The 16,238-nt window shown below is 41.8% G+C and overlaps 1 protein-coding gene across 1 annotated transcript in view; it reads left to right on the top strand.

Moving 5' to 3' along the window:
* Nucleotides 1–16,238, top strand: part of LOC141752901 (roundabout homolog 2-like) — a 112,806-nt gene that overhangs the window by 84,900 nt on the left and 11,668 nt on the right. Inside the window, exons 14-21 of the mRNA XM_074611155.1 lie at nucleotides 560–791; nucleotides 7,664–7,788; nucleotides 7,884–8,055; nucleotides 9,760–9,936; nucleotides 11,600–11,626; nucleotides 11,772–11,811; nucleotides 13,335–13,462; nucleotides 14,075–14,347. Coding sequence (XP_074467256.1) covers nucleotides 560–791; nucleotides 7,664–7,788; nucleotides 7,884–8,055; nucleotides 9,760–9,936; nucleotides 11,600–11,626; nucleotides 11,772–11,811; nucleotides 13,335–13,462; nucleotides 14,075–14,347 — 1,174 coding nt within the window. The remainder of the gene's footprint in view (nucleotides 1–559; nucleotides 792–7,663; nucleotides 7,789–7,883; nucleotides 8,056–9,759; nucleotides 9,937–11,599; nucleotides 11,627–11,771; nucleotides 11,812–13,334; nucleotides 13,463–14,074; nucleotides 14,348–16,238) is intronic.

The following is a 16,238-nucleotide window of genomic DNA, read 5'->3' as shown; positions in this document are numbered from 1 at the left end:
CTATCTCTTCTAAGACAATATGAAAAACAGACAACCAGCCTCAACGATATACATTTGTGGCTCTACATCTTGTGTTTCTAAGGCTTTTAGATTCAAAAATCATTCTGTTAATGACATGCGGACTGAGGCTATACAGAGAGAGAAAGAGAGAAGAAAAGAGATCCGTCCTGATATATTTTGACTGGTCCGATGATAAACAGCTGCTTTATATCACTTGTAAAAGCCTTTCCGTGCTTCCGCCCGTGTTACATATTTTACTCTTCCCCTGAAATGCACCAGCAAGAAAAAGTATTTTGAGTCCAAATTGTGCTAAGAGTCTGACTCAAGGGTGCTGTTCAGCTTTGGCAAATACACTACAACTCTCGTCACGTGGTTCCTTGTTCCTCTGCTGCTAATTAAACTGTATGATTAACTAAGCGTGCATTGTCACTGACAGAGGACACAAACTGAATGCTGATCCACAGCTCCAAAGCAGTTTACACACAGATGTACGCCACCTCCCACATCATTACCGTGCAGTATGTCTTCATCCCGCTCTCTCTCTCCTTTCCCCTCTCAGGTGGAGAATCCATCCCAGTTTATTCAAGGCTACCGTGTTCTGTACCGGCAGACGTCAGGGCTGCCCTCCCCAGGGCCGTGGCAGATACAGGACTTGAAGGTCGCCTCAGAGAGAGACATAACTCTCCCCGGTCTGAAGAAAGGCATCGTCTATGAGATTAAAGTGCGGCCATACTTCAATGAGTTCCAGGGGGCAGACAGTGAATCCATGACAGCACGCACCATGGAGGAAGGTAAGGGGACAAATTAATTCACATTTACTGACAAAAATCAATTTCTCTGCCGACTTTACGTCGCAAAGAGACGTAAGATTTAGTGACTTATGCATGAGCAGATGCTCTTGTGTAAATGGTTCTACCTACTTTTATGTTTAGTTGCCGCTAGTAATGGCTTCATGGCTAGATAGTAACGGATAATGGCATTTCAAGTACACCCGCCCACACGCGCATGCTGCTGCTGCAGTGCCATGTCCCCTGTGTGTGAAAACAGGTCTCCCAGACAGCGCAGTGGGGGTCTGTGACAAGCCTGGGCCTCTATGGGTTGGTGGGCAGAGGGGGAGGGCACAAACTGCCTCCTTTGACATACACTCAACTCTCTCTCTGCTCCTCTGTGGACCCCATGCTGCCATGTCTCCGTCACGCACCAACCAGACCTGCGTGATATGACCCCGCTTTACCAACACACACACACACATGGTTTCAATCTCCAGTTTATTGGTGTTAACACGTCTTGGTGTCCTCCTATCGTGCAGGTCAACTGATAAGCTCATACACTGTGTATAGGAAGAGGACATAGTCACTGTGACGTCACCCATTGGTTTGTGGACTGCCGTTTTGAAGCCTCAAATTCAGCATCTTGGTTATTTGCAACCAGAGGTGACACGAGAGGGTGGAGCTAAGTACAACCAAATGCTGAGTAAGATATTTTAGTTGATCCAGAAAGGTTATAATTAACTTTCATGAACTGAAAACATACTATGAAAGGGTTAAAGTTCCATGACTAAAACACAGACAACTCCCAGAGTCATCATGCTGTATTGAAGAGGACTTGAAAACTAGTGATTGATACCGTAAACTCATGTTTACAATGTTTACTGAGGTAATAAATCAAGTGAGAAGTAGGCTCATTTTCTCATAGACTTCTATACAATCAAACTTCTTTTTGCAACCAGCGGAGTCGCCCCCTGCTGGCTATTAGAAAGAATGCAAGTTTAAGGCACTTCCGCATTGGCTTCACTTTTCAGACCCACGGAGGTAGCCCGCTGGATCAGCTACTGATTCTTCTTAGATTAACTGTTTACTGCACAAATGAGTTTAACATAACATCATTTGTTGCATCCTTTATTTGTAAAAAGGACAACTTGTAGTATAATTTGATTAATTAATAATAGCCTCAATCTCTTGTCATAGAGTGACGCGTCAAAGAATCACACTCCTTCTCTGAGTCATCGCTCAATCAAATCTGAACACACATACATGATACACATATTTTTACATTCGATGGAACTTGCACTTTCCGACAATATAATTATCTTCGATGTCCATGGCGAATAAACGTCCATAAATCCCCTTAAAAGTCAAAGAAGAGAGACGCTCCTTATGAATTCAGAACTTGCTAATTCGGCATACCTTTAACGACACTAGTTTGCTAGAATGTATACAAATTTTGGCTTAAAAAAATGGAGTTCAACTTTGCTAAAAGCTTCTTCTCAAGATATCTTTTTCTAAGTCCTAAAAGTGCTACGGATGACATCAAAACAACTCTCATAACAACTGAGCGAACTCCATCCACTGACGAGGACCATGTCAAAAGGTTAAAAGCTCAGGAAAAGGCTGGCCCTTGAGTTGGGATTGTTTTCTCAAACTACCATTTACAAGGTTAAGAATTAACTTGCGTGCTTACTGTGCTTCACAAACGCTGTGTTGTGCCTGCTGGCTGGGCGGGGGGGGGGGAACCTCTTCATGTAGTTTATTGCATTCATGTGCTGAAACCAGCTGGACTGTGTGGAACTTGGCTGAACTGACAGCAAGTCATAATGAGGCCATTAATGCATCTTCCTCACAGTAGGAGGATAAGGACGGCTATGAACAGGGGACACAAAGAGAAATTCACCTCACTGTAGGCCAATTAAAATGGCCTCGCAGGATCACTAGAGGTCTTTGTGGACTGGGGCACATGCTCTCGTTACTTGGGATCCATGGGTACAGGAAAAAAATGGCTTGATCTACTGATACTCTAGAGACCGGAAATGTACTGCTCTGCAGAATTGTGAGAAAAACACTCTATCCATCAAAGGCAGATTGGGAATGCGCCGCTGCGTTTGTGAAAGGCAGCAAAGGGCGTCTTAGGGGTCTCGGAGGTCAAAACAGCCGGTGTCTCCCACTGCATACAGGGGGAAATTGTGCATTAAGATTAATGATCCTCGCATCCTTTCGATGAGTTGTTGGTGTGAGCAATGTGGCCGGAGGCAGTGGGTTGTGTGACGTCACCGTCATCCCTGTCATCCATAGGATCCACCACTGCTGAGGGCAAACCAAAGGAAATGCTATAGGAGATATAGCTGTTGAGATGAGGATATACTGATATTATGAAACCGTGGCAAGAGGGTCAGTGAAGAGCAAAGACCAGCCTGTGTGGAATAGAACTCCCTGACCCTACCAGATAGAGTTTATTTTACATTACACATGTGTTATATGTTGACAGGTGTGTTGACATAGAAATGTTTGCTAATTCATGAATTAATTACCTTAATTGATGTCCTCATTTGCATAGCAGGTTATGTTTACCACTTTATACCTTGAATAGCAGGACATTAAGCAGCTTAAGTGCCTTTTGTTTAATTGCACAGCTGTGAGTAAAAACTGAAATTTCCCCTCACAAACAGGAAGCATTTATTGCTTTAAATTACTCCGCTGTGTCCATCAGTCTTAATATCTTATTAGTCACATTATTAAGAGCACAGTCTTTGACCTTTTTCCGCTGTTGTGGCCCTTTATTGTAATGTTATCCTGAGTCATTACTGGTATTGTAACCATTATTCATCCTCGGGGATTGTTCTCGTACATACGGAAATTGCAGAACTACACTTAATGCTTCCCGTCTTCTCCTAATGTATACCTTCGTCTGACTGGGCAAGCTCCATCAGTTTGCTGAAACAGCAACACTGAAATGATATTTGGAAAACTTACTTGATTGATTGTGCACTCACATTAGTTAACCAAAATATGTATATATAGTTTTAAGTTAAAGAGGACCTATTATGCTTTTGTGATTTTTCCATTTCCTTTAGTGCGTTATATAGTTTTTTGTGCATGTAAAAGGTCTACAATGCTACAAAGCCCAAAGTCCACGCCAAAGGGAGTTACTCTCCCCCACAGAAACACTGCTCCTGAACTGCCTGAAACGCCTTGCTTGAGGTCCTGCCTTTTCTCCCGTAACATGGTGATGTCACCAAGTAAGACATTTGCATAATACCTGCCTAGCGGCTAGTTTGGCACACCCTCAAATAAAGTTAGTTAGAGCGGAGCTGGAGCAGAGTCCAAAGAAATTGGTTGGGTTGACCAATCACAACAGTGGGCCAGCTGACCAATCAGAGAAGACGGGGCTTTTTGGGAGGGGGGGACAGTAGCTCAAACACAGCGCTTCAGACAGAGGAAAAGAGGTGCTGCAGCACAGCCGGTGTGAGAAAAATAAAGCGTTTTTTGAACATTAAAGCATTTAGACATGTTCTAGTAGAAACACAAAATACAAGTACGCACCTGAAAAAAAGCATAATAGGTCCTCTTTAAACCTCCTCTTTGACATGATCGCAGTTTGAATATGAAACTGAATGCATATTTTAGTTATCACTGTGGTCATAAGCTATTATTCCGTGTTTATGTGGTAGTGCAAAAGTCCAACAGCTGAACAGCTTTATTTCTATGTACTATTTTTTTTTTTTTTTTCGGAAAATCAAATCAAAATGATAAATGATAAACTTCCTGGCTGGAGTTTTGTAAACATAAGAACGCTCCAACACTGGTGGCAGTTTGCGCTCTATTGGATGTTTTTGATTGTTTGTTTTCCCCTCAATAGATTTAGGATTCTGATTTGATTTTTGTGAAATTTGGCTTACAAAGATGATGGATTGCCTTATAAATTATGAGCCACACATAAAGTGTTGGGTTTCTTTTGCAGAATGTTGGTAAGCAATCCAAATCATTTGCAAAGGTTGACTTCTGTATTTATGCTGGTTAGTGTTTGTTTTAACCAAAGATTATGTGCGTCCCTGCCAGATGGTATCTCAGTATTAATATATCATAAGTGTAGGAGTTGTATATTTGTCTGTCCTGTCATTAAATGAGTCATTTTGCCTTCTGAACCATAAAATCATCATTATTATTGTGACAGTACATCTGCGCGAGTTGGTTTAACAGTAATTGCTTCAGAAAGTCAATACTGTCCAAATGGCTGAATATAGATATCCTCAAACTGGGTTGAGTCAATTTGTTAAATGTAATAGAAATAAAGTGCCTCTCATATGGCAGATTTAATTCCTTTGTACTGCCGGGCTGTCAGATATTTTGCCGACATGCCATATCTGTTTAGAGCCTCTCTTTTAAGCACAAGTTAAATCATTCAGGGAGGTTTGTTTCATCTTTTCAACTTCAAAAAATCCATTTTTTTGCCATCATTTCTTATATGAGTGAACTGAGCCAGATGTTGAGAGCTTTCCAGCTGTTAGAAGACAGTCAGTCTCAGGACTCCTACAATGGCCTGGCTTTATTTCTCTGATCTACCAATACAAACACTGCTTGCTGTTGCCTCACAGAGACACTGTGCACATTGGAACAACCATTTACAAAACCTAATCCCATCTGGAGAAGAAGTCACAGTAACCATGTTGCTCTCTGTCCAGGTGGCGAACAAGACAATCCCGTCATGGACCACCTGCTTTGGCTTCTCCGCACTGCCGTGGCATTCAGTGCCTTGCTTACACGGACCAACTGCAGATAGCATTATTTTTTTTCAGTTCCTTAATTAGGTTCAGAGTAGTTATTTCATCCACTCAGTCAGAACATAATGATAGTTTTAATGGGAATCGCGAGATACTGTGCGCCCAGAGCGGTTGTGTAGTCCGTTCCGTGAGAGATGATGATTTGCTCAGTTGCATAGACATGGTGTTTACCTCCTGCAGACCGCAGTCTCTTCAAATCGCCAATCTGTCCATGCAGGTTATCAGGCCAGTTTGGTACATTAAAAAAAAAATGACGCATTAAGGAGGGAGTTTGAATTTGGCACCGTGAGGCACATAGCGCCACATTTCTGTTGACAAACCATCACAGAATCCTCATTATAGGACACGGAGACTGACCATTTTCACTCAGATAAGATATGCAGCTACTCTGAATGCATTTACATGTGGCCGTAATGGTTGTAGTCCATTATGGGAATGATTTGCTGCTGGGCTCAGCCATTTTTCTTTGGACGAGGAAATTCCGCTCAAATCTGAATTTGCTGGTCTGCTTGGATGGGTGATCCTGTGTGCTATTAGTAGAGTGCAATTTGGACCTTGGTGTGTGTAACTTATGATGCCAGTAAGATAATAGAATCTTAAACTCAGTATAATAAAAGAATGGTGCCTTTTTTTAGGCCCCAGTGCATCCCCAAAAAAAAAAAGAAATCCTCAGATATGAAATTGAGATGAAGTGCTCTGGTAGCCATCTGCCACGCTGGCTTAGAAAGGACCTTGTTGTATGGCTTGCTGTATGAATATGAGTTGAGGTAGTGAGTGAGACAAATCCTTCTCTGACATGATAAAAAAAACAGGAGACACTCATTTTTCTGTTGAACCTCTGAGACCCATTATAGACCCTTTTTTGTCTTATTTATGGGGGTACAGATAGTAGGTAAATAGTAAATGCCACATAGAAGTGGTGAACATGAATGTCATAAATCTGAAATAAACATGATTTAATTAATTACTTAATTTATTAAAATAAATTGTGAAAGTGTATAAGGGCTTAAAACGTTATGATATAAGTATATGATGGTCATTGTCTCATAATTTTTTTTAGCAATTTTGGAGTTGATACCATATGTTACACAGATTTGGTGCTAAATTTAACCATTTTTACCACTTGAGAATTGATGAAAAAAATGATCAATAATCCCTCCAAAATACCACATTAAGACACCAACACATTAAGTAACACCATAGAAAAAGCCATGCTCTAATTTGGTATCAAAAACCTTTGACATTTGGAAATTTCTGCAAGAATTGCATTTTTCGGAGATTGGATGGCGAGCGCGTCTGTTCTGGAAACTGCTGAGAAACCCACTTATTGTCAATCTAGCTAGGAAAGCCATACCTCATCTGAATGCTCTATAGGTCTCTAGTTTGTGGTTGTAAAGTTTCACGAGGTTGTGATCATCCTAGAGGTCACAACAGATCATTTTAGCGGTCAAATTTAAAAAAATGGTCTCAATACAATGAAAGGGCTACTATGGGGACTTACATCATCACACATGAATACAATAGGGCTCATTGGATCCACAAGAGTCTCCAGTGATTCCAGAGAAAGTCTCCAGAGAGACTCCAAGACACTGTCAGTGATACCCAATGTACTGTGTGTAATTCTAAGACTGTTTAGGGACCCCAGTATGCATAAATATTCAAACACATCATTTTTGGGACAGGCGAAAATAACACATTTATACTGCATGCAAAAAACTGCATTGTTTTTGCCCCAAACTGCATGTGATTATCATAAAGTGGGCATGTCTGTAAAGGGGAGACTTGTGGGTACCGTTAGAACCCTTTTCCATTCATATATCTTGAGGTCAGAGGTCAAGGGACCCCTTTGAAAATGGCCATGCCAGTTTTTCCTCGACAAAATGTAGCCTAACTTTGGAGCGTTATTTAGCCTCCTTTCTGACAAGCTAGCATGACATGGTTGGTACCAATGGATTCCTTATGATATCTGCTTCACTCAAGTTCTAACTGAACTTACTACAGCCTTTGAAAAACAGTAAAGTCAGTTAGGAACCATATGCTAAATCATTTTTATTCTTTTTTTCTTATGTATTTCCTTTGTTTCTTTTCACCCCCCTCTTGACCAATCAGCACCTGGTGCGCCTCCACAGCAAGTGGCAGTGTTGACAGTCGGGAGCCATAACAGCACGTCCATCAGCGTGTCGTGGGACCCTCCTCCCTCCGACCAACAGAACGGCATCATCCAGGAGTACAAGGTGGGATCAAACTCTGCACCTTTTTAACGCTCTACCAAATTGAATATTTTAGTATCCTTACAATGAATTCTGTCTGGTGTGTCTGTCTTTGTTAGATCTGGTGTCTGGCCAACGAAACCCGCTTCCATGTCAATAAGTCTGTGGACGCAACCATCCGTTCAGTGGTAGTTGGGGGGCTGCAGACCGGTGTGCAGTACCATGTGGAGGTGGCTGCAGGCACCAGCGCAGGGGTGGGGGTCAAGAGCAAACCCCAGCTCATCATCTTGGGTAATCCACTCTCACACACCTGAAGTCAAATGAAATGACCTCATAATGGGGGAGGTCTCCATCCCAGACTTGGGAGGGGGGTCTGGAAAGATGATTTAACAATTTATTGCACTTGGAGAAAGAAGATTGCACTTTACAACGCAGACGTCTACCGAGAAATCAATTGCGGTTCATTAATAAGTGTAGTGTCTGGTAACACCGTGCCAAGTACTGTTAGCCATATCAATAATCCTCCTCAATATGTGGGCAGCTGGCGCTAACAAAGTAGACAGTGTTTTTGTAGGAGCTTATCAGCCTATCACATCTTATCAAATAGCTAAAGGATGCCCAGAGTATATAAGCCCAGAATCAATATCGGAGCCCCGGCCAGATGCTCTTCATCTGTGACTTTTGACTGATATATAATAACACCCTTAACGCACAGAGAAAGGGAAACACAGGCATGTGGACTGAAGCTTAATGACGGGGGCGGGGGTAGGTGGGGTGGGGTTGGGGGGTTTCCTGCTGGAGACTGTGAATCTAATTTCACAGCACAGTAGCCGCAACAGAAAATCAAACTCTGTCAGAGCTGCTCTGTCAATCTCGTGTCTTGCAGCTCAAGTTGATAAGTGCACTGCTGAATTGATTTACTCTGCCTACATATTGGATGCACTGATGCCTTTTTTTCCTTTTTTTTTAGTGTGTGTGTTTTTGTGCTTTTACCACAGTTGACCCCTCTCTGTTTTGTTTTTTTTCATTGTCTCATCTTTTAGCTGTTCTTGTGGTCCATGTGTCTTTAATATATGCTCTATTTATTGTTTTTTTTTAAGTGCATGATTTGACCTGAACAATGGATCTTTTGCTTTTATAGAGTGCTCCAGGGATGACATATTTTTTTGTAGGCCAACCAGGAAGTTAGCATTGCCCTGGGTTCCTTCAACAAAAAGCCAATGGGATTTTTCCATTGGGTTTTGGATTATTGCAGAAAATAATCTCTGTGACAAACACACATTTATGATACTTACACGTTTTGTTCAGCAAGAAAATCTCCACAAATGAACACCAATTTTATGATTTTTTTTAAGTGTAAATGCATTTGTCAGATGTAAAAAGCTAACGTTAGGCTATAGACAAACTACACCACCGTCGCATCAGCGTGAGAGAACACACCAAGGCTGTAAAGACGGACGAGTCACCGTGATGACGTTTAGTAGTCTCATTTAGCCACTTGTTAGTAACTGCCTTTTTTTAAGACACTTAAAGGCTGAAAAATTCAGGAATGGGGTATTTATTGATGTATTTTATGTTGTAGAACATATTACCGTCGTATTACCCACAGACCTTATTTCAGGCATCTAACTAAAAACCCATTCAGAAAACCCATTGACTTCCAGACGAGGGAACCTGAAGTGCAAACTCCTATCCGGGTTTTAAGACTCATTCTTGTAGCACCTGATGAATTAACCCCCCAAAAAATGAACCCAAACACACAATTATACAAATAATACTGGTAATTGTTTGTTATTCATTCACATTGTCCTCTTCTGTCAGATATGTATTCATTTTTTTGGTTCACATTTCAGGCATGTTTTGGACTACAATGGAGATGGAATTGATTTAATTTTCATCCTGAATTATTCACACCACAGCAACTATTGAAACATAGTTATTTGTTCATTTGTCTCTTCTTTGTGTGTGTTGTGTATTTGTGTGCGGTGCCCCCAGGTGCAGAGCTGAGGGACGTAATGACGGGATCGGAGGGCAACAATAGCATCTCGGACGTGGTGAAGCAGCCGGCCTTCATCGCCGGTTTGGGAGGGGCCTGCTGGATCGTCCTCATGGGCTTCAGCGCCTGGCTGTACTGGAGGAGAAAAAAGCGGAAGGGACTCAGCAACTATGCAGGTAAAAAAAAAAAAAAATCAATTTACATGGTTCTGCACCAACACAGAATCTCAAAGCACACTAGGTCTCTCTCTCTCTCCAACGAAAGCTGATGTCACCGCTGATGTGACTCCATTTGAGCTGGCTAAAATGCAGAACAAAGGAAATGTATTCAGCGCAAATGGAAATAGGCCCTATTTACTTTAATTCACTGTGCACTGATGTGCATCAACTGTGCTGAGTTCCATCAGCACCGCACCTCAACAGTCTAATACATTCATGCGAAATAAGTAATTTAACATCCCCCTTCCATTATCAGACCACGGCTGGTGTTGTTTGCACATTAACACGAGGCTCGTCCAGGTTTACGTTTGAAATATTCTTTTATCCCTCCGCGAGTCAAGCATATAGCTATGTGCCATTATCATAATGTGTATTGCAGCTGTCACTGTGGTGACTTGCGGAGAGAGCGCTGCGATTTCCTAATTCAATAGGGATTTACATGATTGAGTGCTGCTTCTCTGATCCCTTCTCCCAAAACAAATTGAGGAGTTTAATTCCAAAAAAACACATTTCCAATTTAGAGAAAATGTAGCAAATTGTTACAGGAATGGTTAAGATATAAAATATTATATGATTTATATTTAAAGAGGACCTATTATGCTTTTTCCCTTTCCTTTAGTGTGTTTTACTGTTTTTTTGTGCATGTAAAAGGTCTCCAAAGTTACAAAGGCCTAAGACCATGCCAAAGGGAGTTACTCTCCTCCACAGAAACACTGCTCCTGAACTGCCTGAAATGCCTTGCTTGATGCCCCGCCTTTTCTTCCATAACGTTGTGATGTCACCAAGTAACACATTTGCATAATACCTGCCTAGCGGCTAGTTTGGCACGCCCTCAAACAGAGCTAGTTAGAGTCCTAAGAGTTTGGTTCCGTTGACCAATCACAACGCAGTGGGCCAGCTGACCAATCAGAGCAGACAGGGCTCTTTGGGGGAGGGGGCTCAAACAGAGCATTTCAGACAGACGGTGAAAAGAGGTGCCACAGCAAAGCTAGTATGAGTAAAATAAAGCGTTTTTTGAACATTAAAGCATATAAACATGTTCTAGTAGAAACCCAAAATACAAATATGCACCTGAAAATGAGCATAATAGGTCCTCTTTAAATATTATTATTATTTTTTTTAACTAAGTTTAATTATAATGATATTAAATACTTAAATGCAGCATTAATTGCTGTTTTTGTTGTGTTCTTAGGTGTCCAATAATGAAATATTTCATTTTCAGTATAAATATCTGTTTTTAAGACAGCCTCTATGCTCCAATTTATATTTTGGAAGACATTAATAAATCAAATTTTGATGATGCAGATTCCCCAGGGCAAAAGGGGTCAAATGGGTCACTTCCATTTGAACTTTATCCCTCGGGGCAATCAGTGTATTTCAGAAAATGCTGGAATGCAGCGGCTATGCATTAACGCCTCGGGTTTCATCAAGATGTGATCAGCGCTGACATATCGTCAGTGATAAATGAACAAGCAAAGCAAAGATGAAAGGACTCGTTTCATATTTCCACACCTGCTTTCATGAATGTTTTTGAACGTGAGAATATTGCTGCATCTTTTTGTATATCAGTATGTATGATTCATGACGCTTTATCTACTTTCTTCTTCTTTTTGAATTGCAGTTCAGTCATTCACCTTTACCCGTGCAGGTATGTCTTTGCATCGTGCATTAGTAATTTAGCTGCCTACATTCTTGACAGCAGACTCTATCAGTCATTCAAATTGATGGTGTTTCTGTACATTTTTAGACAAAATAATGGCATTTATTTTCCTCTTTCCTCCTTTCTCCTCAAGTTACATTCCAAAGAGACCGAGGCCTGATCAGAAATGGAAGGTAAGAACCGAAATTAACTTACATTTCAGTGCCTCGCAGTGTTATGCTCAGTCCGCCTCCTCAGTGACAAGAGCCTATTGTCATACTAAATGAAGAGTTCTTTCATAACGAACAGAATTTGCATACATGTTCCAATATTCCCGCTGCTTACTCATTTCGGTGCATGATTTGCACTGATGTACGCTTGATGAAATCATTAATCACCCCTTTGAAGTGAGCGCTACCAATTAACGCAGGTGAGGGCTTTATTCACTGGCTCGCTCTCGGTTCAGTCTGAGGTTGTTGGCAGAGCGAGAGGTCGGGGGAGGAAGGGGGGAGAGAGGTGATGAATGTGCTGTTCAAAAAATGCTTGGCGTACAGTACGCTGTGACGGGTCGCATGTGGCGATGGAAAAACAAAGTGCTGGACCTTGAGACTCCACTCGGCGGCCGTGAGAATTTCTCGCCGGCTCAAAATGCCCAAAATGAACCTTTGTATCCACCGAATATCAAAGTGTGCAAGAGGAAGGGGGCGAATTTGCTTTGCAGAACAGAAAGGGAATGAAGGTCCTCTTCTTTTTTTTTTATTCCTCCCTCTTCCCTCTTTCCGTTTTGTCACACCTAAGCAAGCAGATAAGCCCACAGCTAGAGCAAATGTGGCAAATAATGGACTAAAAATAAACAGTTCCTTGCCCAACCCTTTTGTGTGTGCTCCTCCACATTGTGTACTGTGTTGGGTGTTGGCACGTGTTTCCAAGCAAATGTATGTAAATGTATGTATATGCTTGTGCGTTCTAAAATGGAAATTATTGATGTAATTGTTTGAACACCTTTGAGCCATCACCAAGTCAGCTGTGAACAATTCCCTCGGCGCTCTGTGAATCAGCCTCGGTGGAAAATTCACTGTGTAGCTGCACATTAAGCAAACATATGCGAACAGGATGCACGAGGCATGTGGATGTTTTGTTTCTTTTTTTTTTTTTCACAGCAGCTGATACGAAGTGGTTGTAAATTGCCTTTTTTTCTCCCTGAATTGCTGCCCACAACTTTCCTACCTTGAAGTCAAAGCCTGTATTCATGACCGTTGTATTTCACTAAGACAAAATGACACGGTAGCTTTCCTAAACCACCTAATGGGCTTTTGCTGTCTGTGTTGCCATGGAGACGGTGCAGCAGTGTAGCCGATCTGCCAGGGGCTGTCCATGATTCTCAATTTAAAATGTAAATTTCTGTTGTGCTAAGGCTCTAAAGTGGATTTAGTGTGTATTTAGGCCTGCCTTGTTTCTCCGGGGAGAGTTAGGGGTGGTGGAGTTGAGGGGAGAAAGAAGTCTGATTTATAGACTTGCCATTTTATGCCTCTCCGTTGTTTATTGGCGCCTGTGCGCCGGGCTGCTCCACAGGCGAGAATATGCTGAATGAGTTTTCACATCAATTTGTTGTTGATGCAGCAGGAAGAAAATGAGCAATACTGTTACGGCCCAGGCTGGATATTTAACTATGTCTATTCTCTTTGTCTCTCTTTCTTCTACAAACATCCTCTCACAGCCGTCCAGGGCTGTTGAAAGCGGGTGACCAAGGCCTCCCCTGGTTGGCTGACTCCTGGCCCTCCACGAGCCTCCCGGCTAACGGGGGTTTAGGGAGTCCGAAGGGCGGCGGCAACTTTGGCCGAGGCGGTAAGAAAACATAAACAGGCTGGGGCTGGGGTGTTGGAAAATACAGTTTTAGCAATGCCTGGTCCGACAGTTTTGATGCTCATCCATTTGGAAGCGCAGTGACAGCAAATCATCACACAAACAAACACATGCATGCAAATTAAAAGAGCCTTTGAGGGCAATACTTTGCTAATTGGATTTGACAAGCCTGATATTTAAGTTTTTGCATTAACTTTTTCGTTCTTTCTCATGCTCCTGCCATTGTGCATTTTTTTGCAAGGTTGTATGTAGTTGGAGTGTTTTTATTGTATGTTCTCTCAGCTCATTGGAGCCCCGGTGAGCTGCAGGCTTTATGTGTGCAAGACAGTAGAGCTGAAGGTTAGCGCTGTTTGAATATCCCTCTTGTGAGCACTCCACCGGGCTCCCACAGCGTGTTGCATGCTAATTGTGCTAGCAGATAATCACTTTCATTCATATCAAGTCCATTTGAGACCTGTATTTAACTAATGCAGAGTGCCAGAGCAGCAGGGAGTGTTAATGACCTTAAAGATCGTTAACTTCATGTCAACTTATCTCTCCATGATCCCTTTTTCTTCTCTCCTCGCTCTGTCACCCTCCTCTTTTTTGTCTCAGATGTTTTGCCGTCCGCGGCGGTGGAGAAGACGGGCACTATGCTGTCTGATGGTGCCATCTACAGCAGTATTGACTTCATGGGGAAAGCGGGCTACAGCAGCCCGGCGCGAGGCAGTCAGCCCACCCCCTACGCTACCACTCAGATACTCCAGTCCAACAGCTTCCACGAGCTGGCCGTGGACAGGCCAGATCCCCGCTGGAAGGCTTCTCTCCAGGCCCAGCAGGAGATGGCAAACCTGGGCTACTCGCTGACTGACAGACGACCTGGCAGCGGTACGAGCAACGTTGAAGATAAAGTTTAATCCTTTTTTTTTTTTTTTTGGCGGTGTGTTTGCACTCTTTTTTTGTTGTCAACTATGTCAACACGGGTAACAAACAGCACACATAAACAAATACAGAACAATTAGCCCCCCACCCCTGGCTGCAACCCAATAGACATTATAATTGGCCTTAGTAAATCAAAATGTAAAGGGAAAAAAAATGATATGCACATATACGTATATACTCACATATATAAACAATTACATGACATGTATGTTGATATGCGAATATGGTAATATTTGCATAAGAATAATTGTATAGGTCTATGACCTAGTGCGTCTCTCTCTCTCTCTCTCTCATATCTCTCTCTCTCTCTATATATATATATTTATATATATATATATTTATGTCTGTCGATTTGATTAAAATATTTAATCGCTATTAATCACATGATTGTCCATAGTTAATCGTGATTAACTGCAAATTAATCGCACATTTTTATCTATTCAAAATGTATTTCTCAAGTATTTAATACTCTTATCAACATGGGAGTTGGCAAATATGCTTGCTTTATGCAAATGTATGTATATTTATTATTAGAAATCAATTAACAACACAAAACAATGACAAATATTGCCTAGAAACCCTCACAGGTACTGCATTTAGCATAAAAAATATGCTCAAATCATAACATGGCAAACTCAAGCCCAAGAGGCAACAACAGCTGTCAGTGTGCTGACTTGACTATGACTTGCCCCAAACTGCATGTGATTATCATAAAGTGGGCATGTCTGTGAAGGGGAGACTCGTGGGTACCCATAGAACCCATTTTCATTCACATATCTTGAGGTCAGAGGTCAAGGGACCCCTTTGAAAATGGCCATGACAGTTTTTCTTCGCCAAAATGTAGCGTAAAGTCCAGAGTGTTATTTAGCCTCCTTCACGACAAGCTAGTATGACATGGTTGGTACCAATGGATTCCTTAGGTTTTTTTAGTTTCATATGATACCAGTATCCTCACTCTAGCTTTAAAACAGAACACGCTAAATCGATTGCGTTAAAAGAGTGTTTAGAGAGGAAGTACTGTATCATTCAATAGGAGCAGCTTTGGACAAAATGGTACTTTAGTAACAAGTAGGTCAGATGAGGTTGTAGATACCAATTTCCAGAAAAACACTACCCCTAGGCAGTTCCAATAGATGTGCAGGAAAGACCCTACGTCCCCATTAGGTCAGAGTTCGCAGTCAGAGTAGGATGAGAGCTTCATCAGATGGAGCTTCCTGGAAGTAAGATGCAGTTTGTGGATTTTTTGGAAGTACCATCTAAATTGACCCGGACTGTTAACCAGCAAATGTCATCCACAGGACAGCCGATACTCCAGATTTGATGTATTGACAGAGGTTTGCAGACATAAATCAAGAGTGAATATATCTTAGATACTAAACCTCTCATTCAACCTCTCAAGTCTAGCAGAGAAGATGTTTTTCGATTCTTGCTTATGTGTCTTGTGTCTCTGTGGACTGCAGCAGTGCTTGAACGTCCGGCAAAAGCAACATTTTGCAAATAAAAAGCCCGTTAGAGGGGCTACAAGGGAGTTGGCAAACTGAACCAGAGATAGAGCAAAATGAAAAGGAGGGAATTTATTTACATATTCACTGAAAACAGACCCCTAGGATAATGTTCTTAATTACTCTTCTGTCTTCATCACAATTCTACCCCGGGAGCTCATCTAGCCCAGAAATGTCACCCAATCATGACGCATTTCTTTGGGGTTAACATGATTAGTGATGGCGGAAAGTCCCTCAGTGTTCTGAGATATTTACGCAGTCTATATATACATTTTTAGTAAAGTCATGGAGGCATTTCTGTGTGTACTTTTGCACATTAGCCCATGCGCTCAGCT

Source organism: Sebastes fasciatus, chromosome 16 (assembly GCF_043250625.1).
Source record: "Sebastes fasciatus isolate fSebFas1 chromosome 16, fSebFas1.pri, whole genome shotgun sequence".
Taxonomy (NCBI): domain Eukaryota; kingdom Metazoa; phylum Chordata; class Actinopteri; order Perciformes; family Sebastidae; genus Sebastes; species Sebastes fasciatus.
This window is presented reverse-complemented; position numbering and strand designations above follow the sequence as displayed.